General features: G+C 46.0%; 6 protein-coding genes across 6 annotated transcripts; 4 read left to right on the top strand and 2 right to left on the bottom strand.

Annotated features, from left to right (window-relative positions):
• Nucleotides 1–426: 426 nt before the first annotated feature.
• T310_1977 (Aryl-alcohol dehydrogenase) lies at nucleotides 427–2,361 on the bottom strand (the record flags this gene model as incomplete). The annotated part of the gene is made up of 2 exons (XM_013475153.1): nucleotides 427–2,046; nucleotides 2,110–2,361. 2 exons carry the CDS (start codon nucleotides 2,359–2,361, stop codon nucleotides 427–429), a joined length of 1,872 nt encoding a protein of 623 aa, XP_013330607.1.
• A 1,213-nt stretch (nucleotides 2,362–3,574) lies between these two features.
• On the top strand, nucleotides 3,575–4,938 carry T310_1976 (uncharacterized protein; the record flags this gene model as incomplete). Its single annotated transcript, XM_013475152.1, has 7 exons — nucleotides 3,575–3,742; nucleotides 3,804–3,840; nucleotides 3,903–3,973; nucleotides 4,050–4,153; nucleotides 4,201–4,265; nucleotides 4,305–4,425; nucleotides 4,500–4,938. 7 exons carry the CDS (start codon nucleotides 3,575–3,577, stop codon nucleotides 4,936–4,938), a joined length of 1,005 nt encoding a protein of 334 aa, XP_013330606.1.
• A 922-nt stretch (nucleotides 4,939–5,860) lies between these two features.
• On the top strand, nucleotides 5,861–7,440 carry T310_1975 (uncharacterized protein; the record flags this gene model as incomplete). Its single annotated transcript, XM_013475151.1, has 5 exons — nucleotides 5,861–5,943; nucleotides 5,996–6,079; nucleotides 6,410–6,526; nucleotides 6,580–6,706; nucleotides 6,739–7,440. 5 exons carry the CDS (start codon nucleotides 5,861–5,863, stop codon nucleotides 7,438–7,440), a joined length of 1,113 nt encoding a protein of 370 aa, XP_013330605.1.
• Nucleotides 7,441–8,786: 1,346 nt separating this feature from the next.
• On the top strand, nucleotides 8,787–9,583 carry T310_1974 (uncharacterized protein; the record flags this gene model as incomplete). The annotated part of the gene is made up of 2 exons (XM_013475150.1): nucleotides 8,787–9,003; nucleotides 9,075–9,583. The coding sequence occupies 2 exons, from the start codon at nucleotides 8,787–8,789 to the stop codon at nucleotides 9,581–9,583; spliced, it is 726 nt and encodes a 241-aa protein (XP_013330604.1).
• Nucleotides 9,584–10,692: 1,109 nt separating this feature from the next.
• T310_1973 (uncharacterized protein) lies at nucleotides 10,693–12,366 on the top strand (the record flags this gene model as incomplete). The annotated part of the gene is made up of 7 exons (XM_013475149.1): nucleotides 10,693–10,720; nucleotides 10,831–10,871; nucleotides 10,938–11,488; nucleotides 11,758–11,797; nucleotides 11,985–12,165; nucleotides 12,234–12,264; nucleotides 12,333–12,366. The coding sequence occupies 7 exons, from the start codon at nucleotides 10,693–10,695 to the stop codon at nucleotides 12,364–12,366; spliced, it is 906 nt and encodes a 301-aa protein (XP_013330603.1).
• A 2,028-nt stretch (nucleotides 12,367–14,394) lies between these two features.
• T310_1972 (uncharacterized protein) lies at nucleotides 14,395–15,873 on the bottom strand (the record flags this gene model as incomplete). The annotated part of the gene is made up of 4 exons (XM_013475148.1): nucleotides 14,395–14,617; nucleotides 14,980–15,083; nucleotides 15,133–15,373; nucleotides 15,722–15,873. 4 exons carry the CDS (start codon nucleotides 15,871–15,873, stop codon nucleotides 14,395–14,397), a joined length of 720 nt encoding a protein of 239 aa, XP_013330602.1.
• Between the last annotated feature and the right edge of the window lie 1,101 nt (nucleotides 15,874–16,974).

Below are 16,974 nucleotides of genomic sequence, written 5' to 3'. Positions count from 1 at the left end.
ATTGGAAGAACCAACCTGAGTGAAGTGGATTGACCGACTTCAGAACACCGGGCGTACTACAGTGGTTTGAGCTCTTGAAACGGCCCCAAAGCGCTTGGAGTACAATAGGCAGAAAAGGTTTTCACTTCCTAAAGGCTCTCTAAAGCACGAAGTGGAAGGATATATATATATCTCTCTCTCTCTGATCTCCATCTCACCTCCACTACACCTGCCACCTCTCAACAACACCAAGCTCACTTCTATTGAACAAAGTTGACCTCCACTGCAACCAAAGGTAGGTAAGTACTCTAAAAACTTATAACCTATAGACGGTCGCGACGCCATCCCTTCATACGTCGTTTCATGTCCTCTGGTTGAGTGGTGAAGAGGTTATGGCAACGCCGAACAAGTTCACGGGCTTCTTTCGCGCGGACGACAGTACAAGCATCAACCAGACTTCCTCTTCTGCAGTTGTTCCTTGATGATATCGGCTGCTTTCTCAGCGACGGCGTAAACGATGGCCTGGATGTTGCCTCTGGGAATCAGCGGCATGACACTGGCGTCGACAACTCTAACGTTGCTCGTGCCGTAGACTTTCAATCGGTCATCGACGACACCTCCCTGCTCACGGGGCATCATGGCGGCTGTTCCGCAGACGTGGTAATGAGCAATGATACGATCCCTGGTGAGCTCCCGTGCTCTGTCCAGATCATTGACAGGCTTGTCGCTGTGAAGACGACGGCCATTCTTCTTGAGTAAGGAGCCCATTGGCTCTGTGAAAGCCAGCGTCTCTAACCATTTCGTGTGTCGAGCGTGGAGTTCAAGATCGAGAGGGTGTGAGAAGAACTTCGGATCAAACACAGGAGAGGCATAGGGGTCATTGGAAGCCAGGTGGACATTGCCGCGAGAGAAGGGGCGGTTAAGCACTGAAACGATACTAATGAAGCTCTCTGGCTCTGACATTCCATATATGCCCTTTGGGCTGGGGCCCTTTTCGGGGGTGATTTGGAAGGGTGCCAGAGTGTATTGACCGGTGGGTTCGGATTCGTCCTCCAAAATCTGGCGTAAGATGCGATATTGAGCCTCCTGTCCGGGGAAGCTGGGGTACTTGTAGTCCTCAAGATATTTCTTGATCAGTCCTTTGAGCTCGCCGTCCTGGAGCTCGGGGAGTGGCATGAAGGCAGATGCAATGGCACAGAGACCAAGTGGTCCAGCGCCAGAATGTTCCTGCCAGGCAGCCATTGCGGCTTGTGCTACTTCAGGGATGCGGAGGGCATCACCAGACTGCTGGCCATCGGCGATCTCCCAGCTAAATGGCACGAAGCCGTGTTCTTGAAGATTTTCTCCCACATTGGGGTTATCAATCACAACTTCAATGCCATGTGACTTGAGCAATTCCGATCCTCCAATCCCGGATAGTTCCAGCAGTTGAGGCGTCTTGATAGCTCCTGCAGCAAGGATAACCTCCTCTCCAGCAGAAACAATCCTTTGGACTCCATCATTTGCTTTGAATTGGACGCCTGTGGCGATGACTGTTCCATCAGCTTCCTTCAGGATTATCTTCTCGACTGTTGCATCGGTAACCACGCGAAGATTGGGACGTTTTGCGACTTCGGGGTTATAGTAGGTAACGCCAGCATGGCTTCGTGACCTGGTCTTTGGATCGATCGTTCCTGGGTTGCAGAATGCTCCCTTGGCTATTCCGGAGATTGGGTCACTGGTGATCTTGTGGTTAAGATTCTCGAAGACCTTTGGCCAGGCAGCATTGAAGGCAGGAAACGGGCCTTCTCCGAATGAGACCTGAATGGGGCCACTAGTCCCCTGGAGTGTCTCATCTAGGTAATCCAGAGAGAGTTGTTCGCGGATTGCAGGAGTCGGGGGTGTGAATTTCTGAGATTTCCGAAGATAGTGTGATATGGAGTCCCAGTTCCAGCCAGGGTTCCCTAATTGTTCCCAAGCGTCAATGTCTTTCTTGCTGGGATAGATGACCATGCCCAGGTTAATGGCTGATGAGCCTCCCAGTGTACGGCCTCTGGGTTCCGCAATTTGACGTCCGTTGAGATGTTCCTTCAATGCCGCGCTACTTAGAGATCAATCGTTCCATGAATGGTCAAGTTGAAGGCGGCCTACCTGAGGTGGGCTGGTGATGCACCAGTCGAAATCAGGGTCAAAGTAAGTGCTGGCAGCAAGGCCCGGCACCGCAATTCGAGGGTCATCAACGCGGTTGCTACCAGCTTCGAGGACGAGAACTTTGACATTCGGGTCTTCTGTCAGACGACTGGCGACAACCAATCCTGCCGTTCCACCCCCAACTACCACGAAATCGAAGGACTGCAACTCCAGGCCAACAGTCGAGGATGTGTCTACTGGGGAAGAAGCCATGATTGACTACGGTAGCTGTCAGGAGTCTGAGGGGTAGCTTTCCGTCACTGATGGTGGGCAACGATGAATAACCTCCCGGCTATCTGGAGATTCAGTTCATTAATATTCCGCCGCACTTCGGAGGGATCGCTCTCATATTTCTTCTAGACTGAACCGCTCTTAGCGCGGATCCTGCGTCGTTGATAGTGAAGACCCATTGAATTGCCATGCATGGCAGTGACTGCAGTGGGCCCACCATGTGGAAAACTCATGCTGGTCGGCTAGGCCTAGATTCCGGTCCAGGAGCGGGCTAAAATGCAAGACAGACAACATGCTTAGACCGTGATTAGCTGTCTGCAGGCTCCAGACAAGCCAAAGCGTGGATAAGGGAGAAGACGGGAAGCGCGAGGGAGCGGCACAACAGTACCGGTAGTAGACTAAGACACTTGGTGGTATCAGTGGGGATACTCCGTCGTATGGACATGATCCACTTTGCACCCTAACTTGAGACCAGCATCTCTTCCACTCTTGCAGAGAATAGTGAGCGGAAATTGTCATAATAATCCTGGAGAGAGTGTAGACTGCCAGGCAACCAAGCTGTTAGGTAAACACATTCTGTTTCTCAAGGCCGGCAAGGCTAAACCAGAGATGCTTGTCGGCCGGGGCGGGGGGGGAGACGATATCCTTGTTTCTCAGGAGTGAAGTGTTGATCCGTAGGTATAACAGAGCCGTTGAGAGACCGGGCCAAGCCGTTTTCCGGGCCGACGGCCCGCATCACTTAGCCATCCTTCAGGCCTCACTAAGGCACGTTAGCCCAGGGTGGCGTGAACTTACAAGCCTTAATGTGTTGATTCATTTTGGCCGAGCCGTGACCGTAATTAGTCTATATATTTATAGTTTTTTTTGCAGAGGGACCTACTACGGAGTATATTCTTTTATAAACTGATTAGCTCAGAGTAAAGATCGACATGAAAGCCGGACAAACTCCTAACAACCGGGAACTGATCATCCGGTCACCCTAGTACTCTTAGTCGCTTGCCAGAAACACCGGCGCAAGTTTCCCATAACCAACCCCTCAGACGAAATGGACTCTCGGGTACGCCCCTGGATTGTCCCGTTCATTTGTTGAGTGTCCGTCTTACAGGGCAGGCTATAAGTTCACTTTATGCATGCCGTCTTTAATTTGTTACTCTCTTTCTTGCTTTCGGTTCAATACTCAACCCGTACTGTAGCGATGCCGCCGAGAACGTACGACCTGAGTGTTCCGCTGGCTCGGAATCCGGTCATTGCGGTCACCGTGTTTGGGGCCCTGGCCACTCTCACAACCTTTCTCAGATTGTGGGCATTGAGAATGAGAAAATTGAAGCCCGGGCTTCCGGAGTATATGATTATTGGCGCCTTGGTAAGTCTCGGTGGGGAAGCATCGACGTCTTCCAGATACAGTATGCTGAGCTCTTTCACAGTTCATCGTGTATATTGACATTGCGATTCAATACATCTGTATGGCGCTGATCGCTTCTGGCTTGCTACTCCTTAAAAACCAACTGACGTTGTTCGTCTAGTATCTATTCTGGGTGGTTGTGGCCGACATGTTTCCGACGTGGATCCTGCGTCCGTGGTTATTACCCTAAAGGTTGGTTGCTGGCCTGCGTGTACACTGCAATTGCGTTCTGGTCCCAGATCGGGACTAACTGCTTCTTAATGAGCAGACAATCCTGCCGCTTGAGGCCCTGTATGGAATTGTCATGTCACTCATTAAAACCTCGATCATGCTTTTTTTTCCCGAATCTTCGGGAGCAAGCGATCGTTTCGAGTGAGCGTGACGGTTGTGATGACTATCGTTTGGCTGTGGGCTATCAGTATCGTCTTGGAAACCTTGCTGCTCTGCCGTCCGCTAGCATATAACTGGGACACTTCGATCAAGGGTACGTGTGGTCAGAGAAACGCGACTTACGTCGTCGCAGGGACCCTGAATCTGGTCACCGACTTGATGGTCATGGCGCTACCGATTCCGCATATCTGGAAGCTGCAACTCAATGTCGCGAAGAAATTGGCCCTGTGCCTCGTTTTCTCCATGGGTCTTCTGTGAGTGATTTCCATTCATCCCCTTCCGACTCTCAGTCTTCATACTGACTGGGCTATACTTCGGTGCTATGTAGAGTCTCAATTATCAGCATCATCCGTTTAAACTCCCTGATGGCGATCGATTTCACGGACATCACCTATTCAGTCCAGATGGGAGTGCTATGGACTGTCCTGGAACCGGAACTTGCCATCATTTGTGCTAACATGCCGCCATTGAAACCAATGTTGTCCCGCATGTTTCCCAAATTGTTCCCTAGTTCGAGTCGCAACAAATCCTATGGCGTCTCCGACCCGTACGCTTTCGAACGTCTCCCAGAGCATGCCATCTATCCTCTCAACCGAATGGGCAATGATCCCCTGAAAACGGAAGTCTCAGGCGGCCGCTCCCTGGGAAAGAATGAATCCGTGAGTATTGACGAAGAATCAAGGGAATTGAACCCGCAGCTTCGGGATCATGCATTGCCTCCGGACGGTATTAACGTTACGCACGACTTCAATGTACAATATCATTAAATATATATCTTGCATACTTTACGATATCCGTTATATTTGTGAAATGTTCGTTGATATCTGTTTCGGCGGCGTCCATCACCCAAGGATAACTGCAAGCAATCAGTTAACTCAGGATATGGAGAAGGAGGGTATTCCTTTTGACAGCAAATTTCTACAGATCAGTTTCTTCTCTTTAGAGATCAGTCTAGGAGATAAAAAGTAAATTCAATCTCTGTCAGTGTCTTGTTCTCTCTATGTATATCAAATAGAAACTCACCTTCCTTCCCCTTGGGGGCTGATCTATTGGAGATGGTTGCCTCTTCAAAAGGCAAAAAGTCGCCTCATCCACCTTCAATACATAGCGAGAAAACTTGACGTTTTGGAAGACAACAACCGAAGCATGGCTGTTGAAAATAAAAATCTACGGAGAGAGATTGAGAAACTAGGCCGGAAAATCAGTTCAGAAGGGGAAAACAGGATGACTTGAGTGGGGAGAAAAACCTCATCTCTGTAGCTTCTTCAAATTCTCCGGAAGAATTTCACCTATTAGAAGCGGTTGAGAGTGGCCATGGCTTGTGGATAGATAACTAGTTTAGCATGTTTGTTTTGTCTACTCGATTCGCTGGTTGTTCCTTGCTTCTTTCCTCCCTAGTGCAAGAAGTTTGTACGTAGCCGCTCATAACTGATTGCATGGAGCTTTTTTGATATACGTGATAGCCAAAAAAAAGCAATGATATGACAGGGAGTACGGAGTAAAAGCCCGCAACTTTCCAAGGATCGAGAACCTGCTGCTTATGGTTAACTATATATAGAAGCTGGCATGTCCTGAATCTACCAGACTTGCCCTCCTCATCCTCTCCAACAACCCTACCCGAGGCCACTGAAGCAACATACTATCTCAGCTGAAAAACTGGGAAGAATTGACAACCAATCACGAAGGAATATGTCACGTGATGAAAGGGAGGATGCTAAGATACTGAGAAGTGCAGATCAACCAGTATACAAGGTGAAGTGTGTTACTGGGAGGTTAGATATACTGATATGATAAGCATGTTCTACGGCAGTCATATTTACATAGTCAAGTATGCTGGCTTGATCGCCATCACGTCCTAGTTCCCTGTGCTCAATCCAACATCACAACCTTTGTTACTGAGTCTTCTTGGTTGGTCAGCAAGACCCTGCAGCTGCTGTCTTGTAGCTATTGCTTCAGTTGGCGCTGCTTCCTACCAGTCGTTCTGTTATCTTGTCTTGTTCATTGAGTTATGTTATCTTGTCCAAGTGAATCTTGCTATCTAGAAACCCTCTACTCGCTAGCCTAGTTCCTTGACTGGTCGGACCCTAGCACATGACAACTGCCACGTCACCTGCCTGTTTACAGATGCAGCACCAGGATCAACCACAATTCCACAGCACCTGAAGTTCTTGTCTCTCTTTACCATTTTACAGCTTTGCTTACTCTATAGGATCTCATGTATCAACTGAATTTCGGTAGTATGCCAAAAAAAAATTGCAAGAAGGTGGTGAGGGAGTTGTCAGATATAGAAGAGCAACCTCTTCAATCAGACACGCGAAATGAAGACACAAAGGTGCTCCTTAGGTCGCTGGCAAGGTACTTATCAATGTCTATATGTTTGCTCTCTCTACATACTTACGTGGAAGCAGCCTTTACCGCGATCCAAAGTACAGTGATTTGACAATCGTTTGTGGCACCAAGACATTTGCAGTTCATCGATGTATAATCTGCCCTCGTTCAGTATTCTTTGCCAAAGCATGCGATGGTGGATTTCAGGTATGATCTTCCATCAAACAATAAAACCACAGATACAAGCTGATGTTGAGTTTGCACCCGGAAAGGAGACATCCTCCAGAGAGATTCAGCTGCCTGATGACAATCCAATTGTCGTTAAGAAGATGATACAATACCTGTACACTCTTGACTATTCTGTGACAGATGAATTGGACACCAAGAGCACGGCTGCCGATGCAAAGGATGATGAGATACCTATGGACGGTACTGTGGATGAAGCAGCTGAGAGGAATGCCGAGGATACACTTCAGAACATAGCAGATTTTCCAGAAGATGGAAACATTGCTGAAAGTTCAGAAGTGCCCCTCAATCAGGTAGCCGAAAATCAGGCTGAGGCCCCGGTCTCCGATCCTCTTTTCTTTCATATATGGATGTATGCCCTTGCTGACCGCCTCCTCATTGACGGGCTAAAAGTCCTTGCAAAGAGATACTTTCATGAGACATTTCTACATCAGCTGGACTATGGTTCTTTCTGCCGTGCAGTCGAAGAAGTATATTGTTCAACACCGCCTCATGAACGGGGACTGCGGGACTTGGTGGTCAACATCACCCTGGATCACTTGACAACACTGAGAAACTCAGGAGCCCTATCTGATGATCTCTTGAATCGGATACCTGACTTTGCATGTGATCTTTGCATCGCAATAATAAACAAAACCGTTCCGCCACTATCGGGTGCCTGGGGTCAACCCCTTCAATCAAGCTTCAAGTTTTAGCATTGCATATTCTCACATCTTTCTCAGCAGTTTCTGGGCCTCATGTACATAGTCCTAGCCAAGTGAGTACTAGCTATGGAGTTTAGCTCATTACCTCATAATTGGTCCTTGCTTACCTTGTTGAAATAGAAAGAGTTCCAAGTCTAAGTCTTAAGGGAATAAAAAAAGCACAATGACCCTGAGCAAAGAAGGGTCCTTATAGTATTTCCTATGAAGAAGATGGCAAGCTATATCCAGCAGATTCTATCAATATCGACAGGTGGTTCCTCTTCCATAGTGGGAGGACCAGGAAGAGAAATATAAGCAGAAAAATGGCAAAACTCCGACCAGCTTGATGTGGACGCTGGTGACCCGACTGATCTCAATGGTCATGATGATTACTCGCTTTCTTGTCATAATCTGTATTTCTTTGATCAGAACTGATCGAATTCTGCACCCAAACACCTGACCTTCTTTTGACCAGGTGTTCCTTGAATTCAGGTCTTAAGCGACTCTTTGGTTAAACAGATCAAATGCAAGATAGCACGTCTCTGCAGATGGTTCTCCTATATCAATGCAGAACGTGGAACAGATGTTGTCCCACATGATTAGTTTGCCATCGCAATAACCAATCCTAGTTGGAATCAAGCTCCCGGAGGCCTGGCAAAGTAGGTGGTGATCTCTCTTATCTCGCGCTTCATCGCCTTTTTTTTGCCCAGTTCACCTTCACCACCGCGTGTGAGGTCTTCTATATTCACCCATCACCGCTGCACTAGCGCGTGTGGGCATGACCTCGACGACTTGACCACCTCCACCTCCTCTTCTTCCTCCATTTCTTCTTTCTCTTCTCCCTTCAACCACGCTTCACTGCAGAACTGGTAGGTCTCTTCCCTTTCCTAGCTGTCCCTGACGCTTTTCTCAAGTCTCTCTGCTGATATGGAGGCTCCATGGCCATCAACTGCATGAGAATTGGGTGCTCTTGACATTGTTCCTCATATCGTCCTGTCGCGTGCGCTGCCCCTCGTGGTTTAACAGAAAACGCTCCATCTCTCACCCTCTCTTATCACTCTCTCTGGCTTGAACTGGTAGGTCCCCCTCCCCCCCTTCCTTGGCCATCCTCTGTGCTTCCACCCAGTCTGGTTACTGATCAGGGGTGATTTCTCGCTCCAGCCTTCTTCTCGCCTCTTCTCTCTCCACCTTACAGCGACCTCGTGGTAAGTGATCCTTCCCTCTTCTGTCACTGTCGCCCCACATAGTGTCCATGCGCAACAATCTAGCAATCTTCCACCTAACTCCATGACGAACCCTCTCTTCTCATCCCCTCGGCAGGACCGTGTCATTGCTGAATTTCTCGGGCTGGCAGGAACATGTCTACCCCCACTGGTTCCCGCGGTGCTGTTGCTGCCGGCTCCTCCTCCTTGGCGCGTCGCTGTGAGCAGCAGGCCGCCATTGACCAGCAGCGCGAGCAGCAGCTCAACAAGACCGCTGCCGAGGAGTGCCGCCTGCGTCGACTGATGGAGCAGCACCCACCCAGGACGCCAGACCATGGTGTGTTCGTGCTTCAAGCCGACGGGCGAGCCGGAGGTAGGCCAACTTTCCCATCCCTCCTTTCACCCTCCCCTCTTTATAAGGGCATTCTGCTGACCGAGACCTAGAGCCTGCGGAGCCCATGCGCCAGTGGGACCCCCGTGGCCTCATCGACCCCATCTACAAGGGCAAACGCCGTCAGCGCGCTGTAGCGAAGAAAGCGGAGGATCTGAAGGCCAAGCTGCTGAAGAAGCTGGACAGGGTTGCGAACATGAACGATGGGGTGGCCAACATGATCCGGGAGCTCAAGGAGGAGCTGGAGAAGGATCACAATGACCTACACCGGTTGATCCTTAACCTCAACCTGCACTGGAGCAGTATTGAGGACGATATTGGGCGTGAGTATGGGTATGATGATCCTACCGACGACCAGCTCAAGATTCTTGGATTGGCCTACACCGATGCTGTGGAGGAGTGGGATCGCGAGCGCTTTGGTGATACGAAGAGGAGCAATCCCATGGCAATCGTTTCAAATACCGAAGCTTACTCTATCGTATTAATGGGGTTCCCAGATACAGTGGTCAAGATAGAGGGTTCCCGAAAACCCAAGACAGAAGGCGACGACAGTGATGTATGACAACTGGAAGAGAATCCCGGCTGGCGTCTATGGATCTGCAAAGCGATGGTGTCGCAGGAGAAATGGGTAGGTTGCCCATAATCAAAGCTTATTAGGTCGGACCTTGTCATTTGCATTGGCTATGTCACCTTGCGTTGTCTGTATTGTGTCCTCCTAGACTGCCAGACCAAGGAATAAATGGACATGAAGACCATCAAGTAATTAAGTTTTTTGCATTATCTTTTCAGCTTGTTCGATACGCGCTTCAGCACTTTGGTGTAGTCGTTGCTCCTCTTCAGCTCGTTGCTCCGCCTGCTGGAGTCTTTCCCGTAGACTATCCGGTTCTGACGTCATATTTAAGCAGAGACGAAGAACACTGGGCAAGTTCGCTAATTGATTAAGCAATTGGTGAATCTGCGAGAGGCGCGCTGGGAATTGAACAAGCATGACGGCCCATGCACTGGCGGTGGGTTCTCCCGGACGTCGGGGGAGCATTCATGATAGGGAGTGACAGTTGGGCGGAAATAAAAGAGTAAAAATCAACATTGCAGCCTTTAAGTCTAGCCCTCAAGAATCCATGAAGAGTCAATGCAGGGCATTTAGGCCTATCCGGTATGCATCTTTGTAAGGTGTGGAGGGAATATGCAGTAGGGGACATGATTGTATACCGGTGCTGGAAAGCTGCATAAGGATAACAAAACCCGCATGAAGAAACCGCTGGTGCCACGTCAGTTGAGGTGCATAACAGCAAGCGACACGTGGATAGCATTCCCAGGACAGGAGAAACTCAAGGATGAGAGAGAACATCAGAAGATAATGGATGGAAGCAGTATAACCCGCTCAGAACCTTTGTGGAAGCCATCCTTGATAAGTGGATTGGTGACAGAGCCGGGGCGATCAACAGACGGTGTTTCCTTGAGACAAAACATTGGAGTCTAAAGTCAGACAGCAGAATGTAGCGGATCAATCACAAGACATTACATAAGTTCACTCGACCTCGGGTGGATGCAATAAGCAGGAGATCTAGTCATGGATAGGTTCTGGATTTGATGTCTCATTAGCTCCATCTGCATCGTAAACGACACAGGTATGTGGCCCATCTACCAGCGTTGGGGAAAATGATATCCAACATGGACTCACTCAAAAAGTGCTTTCTAAGTATGTTTGGATAGGTTCCCACCCCTTTCAAGTGCTAATATACGTTCCAGTATTCTCGAAAGCGGTTCATTCTTTGATCCCACGTTAATTTGCGGGCCAAAGATCTTCAGGGTCCATTGCTGTATTATCTGTCCTCAGTCGAAGTTCTTTTGTAAGGCCCTAGATGGACCATTGTATGTTTTATTATGGATCTGAGTTTCCCGCTTATCATTGATAGGAAGCCGCTTCGCAAACAATCACTCTTCACGATGACGATCTGTCAATTGTCGAGAAGATGTTGCATCACCTATATGAAGCAAACTATAAAGATGACTCAGCGTTGAGCCCTTTTGAGATCACCTGCGAAGACAATCAAGATGAGATTTTGAGGCAAGAAGAAAGCACGACAGAGTGTCGCACCTCCTCCATCCAAAAAGACTCGAACACATTTGAGCAGGGGAACCGCGCACATATAAATGCCCAGATGTATGTCATTGCCGACAAATATGGCATACCGGGACTGAAGGAACTCGCAAAGGAAAAGTTCGAACTAGCTCTTGAAAGTGATTGGCAGGATTTGACATTCATTTCAGTGATTGAATTTGTTTATGGTCCTACCAGCCCTACAAATTCAGACCTACGGGGTGTAGTAACCAAATTCGCCCTTCAACACATTCCTGTTCTCAAAGCTCAGCAGCAATTTCATACTGTATTAAAGGCTTATCCGGATTTTGCATACGATTTCTTGGTGCTGACTATGGAGAAAGTGCTTTGGTTTCAACAACGATGGTAAGTAAAGACAGGTCCTTTTTTTCAATGTCCAATTTGAGCATCAACCTGAGTCGAATTCACTTTAGTGACGAACAAGCTGCCAATCAGGTGACAGTTATAGCTACAACGGGCATATTCCTTTCCCCATTAGCTTCGAGTCATAAGAGTCGCAGTCGGCCTACTCGAAAAAATTATTGTGGCGTCTGTAAAAGATCCTTTGTTGACAGATCTGCTCTTCGTCAGCATGATACAGATGCTCACTGGTAGTGCACAGATTGTAATACCAGTTTTGGGTCAGTTCAAAGAGCTCGAACACATCGTTCGAAGGTACATGGAGGATTTTAGGATCCTATAGGCACAGCTTCTGCACTATGCCTAGCCAGAAGGAAATGAAGGAATAAGCAGAGAGAGCCAAGAGAGATAAAAATGGGGCAATTATAGATCCCATGTAAACGCATCATGAATGTCCTGATTACCTCTGTTTCGAGATCTGATGTATTGTACAGTACTGTAGAAGAAGAAATTGGGTCTGATTACTGAGCCTTGGTTGTGTGTAGGAGATCCAACCTTCCGCATAACGGGTTCTATTGTCGCAAAATTGGCTAATGACATAGTTGTGGTCTACAGCGCCTGCATTGTCGCCATTTATAACTGCACACGCCTGCCAGGCCTTGCCGACCAGTCTAATTTTACCTGTAAGGCTCTTTTATATTTGAGTTTTTTTTTTGCTTCTTAAGACCATGTTGACCAAACTGTGTTATAGACAGTACTGCCGACCTTGTCATCTGGACCAAGTGAGTTAACAATCTGCAAGTAGAGAAAGTTGCAGTTGTCATGGTTCAAACAACTGACACCACCCTAGCGTTGAATCAAACACCATCGTCATTGCTGCCTGAATTCCGACTCTAGCTCCTCTACAAGGGGAAAGAATACCACTCTCGATAATGGTCGTCGGCGCTCAGTAGTCGAATTGGGTCGGAGAGTTTTAAATTGAATCCTAGCAAGAGACTGTCGGGATTAAAAGTTCTTGAAAGTAACCTTGAGCGAAACATCTCTCAACAGAATCAGAGGGACCAATAGCGGCATTATAGACACTGAAAAGGAGGCCAGCATATCAAAGGCAACCATGGACTTGTGGCGGTCAAAGATGAAAGGAAGCAGTTTCTAAGGACAGGATAGTTAATTTGCTGAATTCACCTGGATGTATCTGCTCAGAGGCTAAGAAATACATTATAAGACTAAATAAACTAAAATGCATTTGCTTACTTATACCAATGCAAATACTTTATTTGATGTATAATGTCTATAAGCCCATGTAGCCACATCCACCTCCTTCTCCAATCAGAAAAAATTAAACAACGATCTTATATGGCATAAGTCTCAACTTTGCAAGCTGCAGTTAGCAGAAATAAACATAAAAGTGATGGCTCGCATTGAGATGTCAGTCGACAATCTCTATTATTGGGGTATCATTCACTAAGCATGGATCGATAAGTCCATCTAGTGATGGTTCTGAAGGAGTTGTAGACTGGAAGGATATAAGGCTAGGAGGGTCATGACTATTGTTTTTGTTGATATTAATATACTGATTCTCGGATGGTGTCCAGTTAGCAAGACGAGGGCTCCACTATATTTTGACATTTTCAACACAGGAGTCGTCCTGCTTCTCTTTGCTTAAATAATGGTCTATGCTTAGATGTTGCCACTCAATGATGCAGAGCCCTTTATCTTAACCAAGATCTCTTGTTCGTGCTCTTTTCTGTCCTCTTGGTTGCTTTTTTTTCCACCTCCCTCATGTTGGTTTTGCCAGACTGTCTCTTATTTCTGGGTTTTTTCAGCTCTGCATCAACCTCTGAATTTGTGTCCTCAACTTTAAATGCAGGTCTGTTGGTCTTATTCTAAATAGCACTATATAGTTAGGTCATATATATTACTAAGATGATAACAGAGGGCCATGTCATCCAGGTCTTGCTAATTACATATTAGATGTTGGCACTGCTGTGGCCAATGTGCATCCATCAGATGATCCCTTTTTATATGATCCCTCAACTCATTACTGCACGTCCAGGGTTCCATGTGCCTGAAAGGTAACTTGGTACTATCTCCAAGGCAAAAAAGGCAGAACCCTGGTCGGATAAGGGTATGGCAGTAAGTGATGATCTCACACTGTTGGGAGCTGATAGACTCAAGATGTCCTTTACAATACTCTTCCTACTTATCTTTAGTAACAAACTGGATGCATTCATAGCAGTACTCTAGGTCCTGTGGCCAGCATCCAAGAACAAGTGACAATTCTTGCCGTCTGCATAAATGAGTGTGGTTATTTTGTTGCAGACAAGGGAGTCTAAAGTCATTGATGAGTATTTGTCATAAGCCCAAGCACATAAGTTGACTCATGTTTGTAATGAGAAATTGCAGCCTCTTGCAGGACATATACCACATAACAGCTCTTCCCCAGGACAAGATACAACATCATAGTCCCAAGTACATAGAGTAAGCAAGTCCTTGACCGCTGAGAGCATTTCAGAATGAGTGAGAAGTTTATCTGAGGATATCATCTAAGGCAGTCGCTGGCGTTCTGGCAAAACCAGGAAGATGCCACAGATGATATCTTTCTGTATGATATTATCTGGCACGGACTTTCCACCAGATAGAATTTTTCTTTCCAATTGCTTCTGAACCCAGACATCCCAATAATCTTTAAGTGCCTGCATGTGGAGTTGGTGCTTCTGCATTTATATCCTTTTCTTGGTCATAGAAACCTCAAAAGGATCTGCCTTCTCTAGGGTCAATTTCTGCAGCTGCTGCTCAAGATTAAGAAGGACTGGGTCATATAGAATAATATCCTGCCTTTCTGCTGGAAGGCGTGTTGGATACCCTTTCTTATAATATTTCCCAACCCCTTGGAGATATTTGATATGGTCCTAATGCATCTGTTCTTCAAGAAAGGCGTCCATACTACTCAGAGCTAAAGTGTTTGCAATATAGCTGCACCCATAGATATGAGGATCAGTTTGGTTCAGCAGCTGGCCTCTTTTGGCTTCAGTGGCAATCTCTGAATAGGGTTCAGTCTCAGTCTCGCATATGGCCATATGCGAAGTTTGCATATCCATACTGTCAATTTTATTTGCAAGACTGCACTGTAAACTATGGATTGTAATAATCTTATAGTATCCAGCATTGCAGACTATTGCTCTGAAAAGTCAACAGAATGTCTCACGAGTTAAAGCACGTCTTGAAACACCACTGGCTCTAGTGACCATTCAAAAAACTGGTTCACCTCAAACACATGGCTTCCACAGCAGCCAAATGGGCTCAGTTCCATCAGGTTCCATGTTGTCCAGCACCTCAATGTTATCTAAGCCAAAAAGCGCGTTATCTGCAAATGCTAGCATCAGTAGATAAGGGACCAGATTGAAGCGAAGCTTCCCATGTTCTCTCATTGCCACACAGAACCTAGAAAGGCCAGTTGGGATGTTGGCTTGGGGTCAAGAAAGAGCATGTCTTACACTGTATTTTTGGGGTCATGATTGTTTTTGACCCATTTTTGACTAAGACAGAAGAAAATTTCCTTTTCTCCATCAGGCCTATGATATAGGTATAATTCAATGTCCTAAAGCCATTCAGAGACATGTCCAATAACATAGGATAATAATCTATACCTCATATTGGAGTCCCCAATCATCTGCTTTTGATGTATCAGGAATAAAGGCCCCAATTCTTGCTCTGGAGTAGCAGTATATTAGGATAGCAAAGGTCATTTGAATCCTGTGTCGCTCATGAATAAAGACCAGGTCATCGTCAGTCCACATGGAAACAATGATATTGGTTAAATCACAATGTGTAAACATGTGCTTGGCGCGTTTCTTGTTCTCAATAATATCCTCCTTAATGAGGGTCTTCCTAATCCACTTTTTGTTATCAGAATATAGCATGAAACACCTCAACCACAACAACCTATATAGCAAACATCTTCTGTATCCTTCTTGTCAAAAGTGGTCTTCATAACACAAGTAAACCTGGCAAAAAAATCGTTCAGCAAGGTACAACACAGAAGACATGGTTGGCCGACAGAGAGCATCCTTGGGTGGAGAATATGTAATAACGAATGAAGTCCTTAATAGTGGCCAAGTCTGGTGCAGGTTGGCCTTCGTGAAGACAATCTTCTTTGTTTATATCACTATCCTGTGATGCCCATCTTCAACATAATTAGTTACCATCAAAAAAGACAGTGGATCACAGTATGCATACATCTTATAATCTTCCAAAACCCTGTTCTGAGGTTGGATTGAGTCCTCTGAATATTTGTTTTCCGCTCTTACATTGTCCTTCTCTCGATGTGCCCCTCTCTTATAGCCATTTGCTTTGGCATGAGCAAGTCTATCCACCTTTGTCTTCAGCATTTTGGAAAATTCCAACCACTAATCTGCGGCAGAAAAAAAGAAGTAAAGAGAAGAGAAGAAAAAAATGAGAAAAGAAGCAAAGGAAATCTATAGATATAGGCATAGAAATACAGAAAGATTTCTGCAGGATCATTAACAAGTACAGAAAGGGAGGAAAGGGAGAGGAAACGAAAGGCTGCAAAGAACAGAGGAGAAACCCGGCAATCGACCAATACTGGTGACAGATCCGAGTAGGAGTCCATCAATCAATCAACCTTAATACCCATGTTGGTTGGATCCTTGATGAAGGTTAAGTAAAGCAGCAGTTAAAGAAGAGAGTTTAAACATGAAGATCTATAATAGAGGTATATATACCTATAGAGTAATTAAGTAATTAATTATTTACTTAATTATTTAACCTAGGTTAGACATACATATTATTAATAGATAAATTGTGATTCATGATTCATGATCTATGACTCATAATAGGAGGAGAAAGAGGAGAAGGTTATATATTCCTCTATTCCAAACCAACCAATTGACCCTACTTTTTTTTTTTTTTTTGTATTTTTCTTGGGGATTATGGTCATGGATTCTGCTTGTTTCTTTGCCTGCTTTCTTATTTGTTTGCAATTATGTAACTTTTTTGTTTGTCTTGGGTGATGATACAATGATCGATCGAAGGTTATGTACCCAGGTTCTGTATGTACTGTACATACATACCAAGGGACTCCATTCCTAGGTACAGGAACAGGTCAAATGATTGGTAATAGAGGAATTAATTTAGGCAGATATGTACTCTGGAGTATGCATTGATGCCTGCATGAAATACAATAACATTAATAATATTATTTTTGCCTTTTCTGGGGGTTTGTTCGGGTTTGTTTCTTTTTGTACTAGGTACAGTAAGTACATGCTTAGCTGTACCTTCATCGGAAAGGTACTTAGCTAGCGGTGGAACAGTGGATATACGCCTCTGTACCCTGTACTCGATTTGGAAAGAAAATCAGGTTCCGAGGTTGCAGTGGTTTGTTGTCTGCGGGTCCTCTGGAGTACTGCATGTACTGCTTTCCCGTGCCCAGGCGGGGTAAATAGCAATCGATTATTTGAAATTGTTCTTTT

This window comes from Rasamsonia emersonii (genome assembly GCF_000968595.1).
Source record: "Rasamsonia emersonii CBS 393.64 chromosome Unknown ctg1118621760009, whole genome shotgun sequence".
Lineage (NCBI taxonomy): Eukaryota > Fungi > Ascomycota > Eurotiomycetes > Eurotiales > Trichocomaceae > Rasamsonia > Rasamsonia emersonii.
The sequence above is the reverse complement of the archived record's forward strand: the minus strand, read 5'-3'. Positions and strand labels throughout refer to the sequence as shown.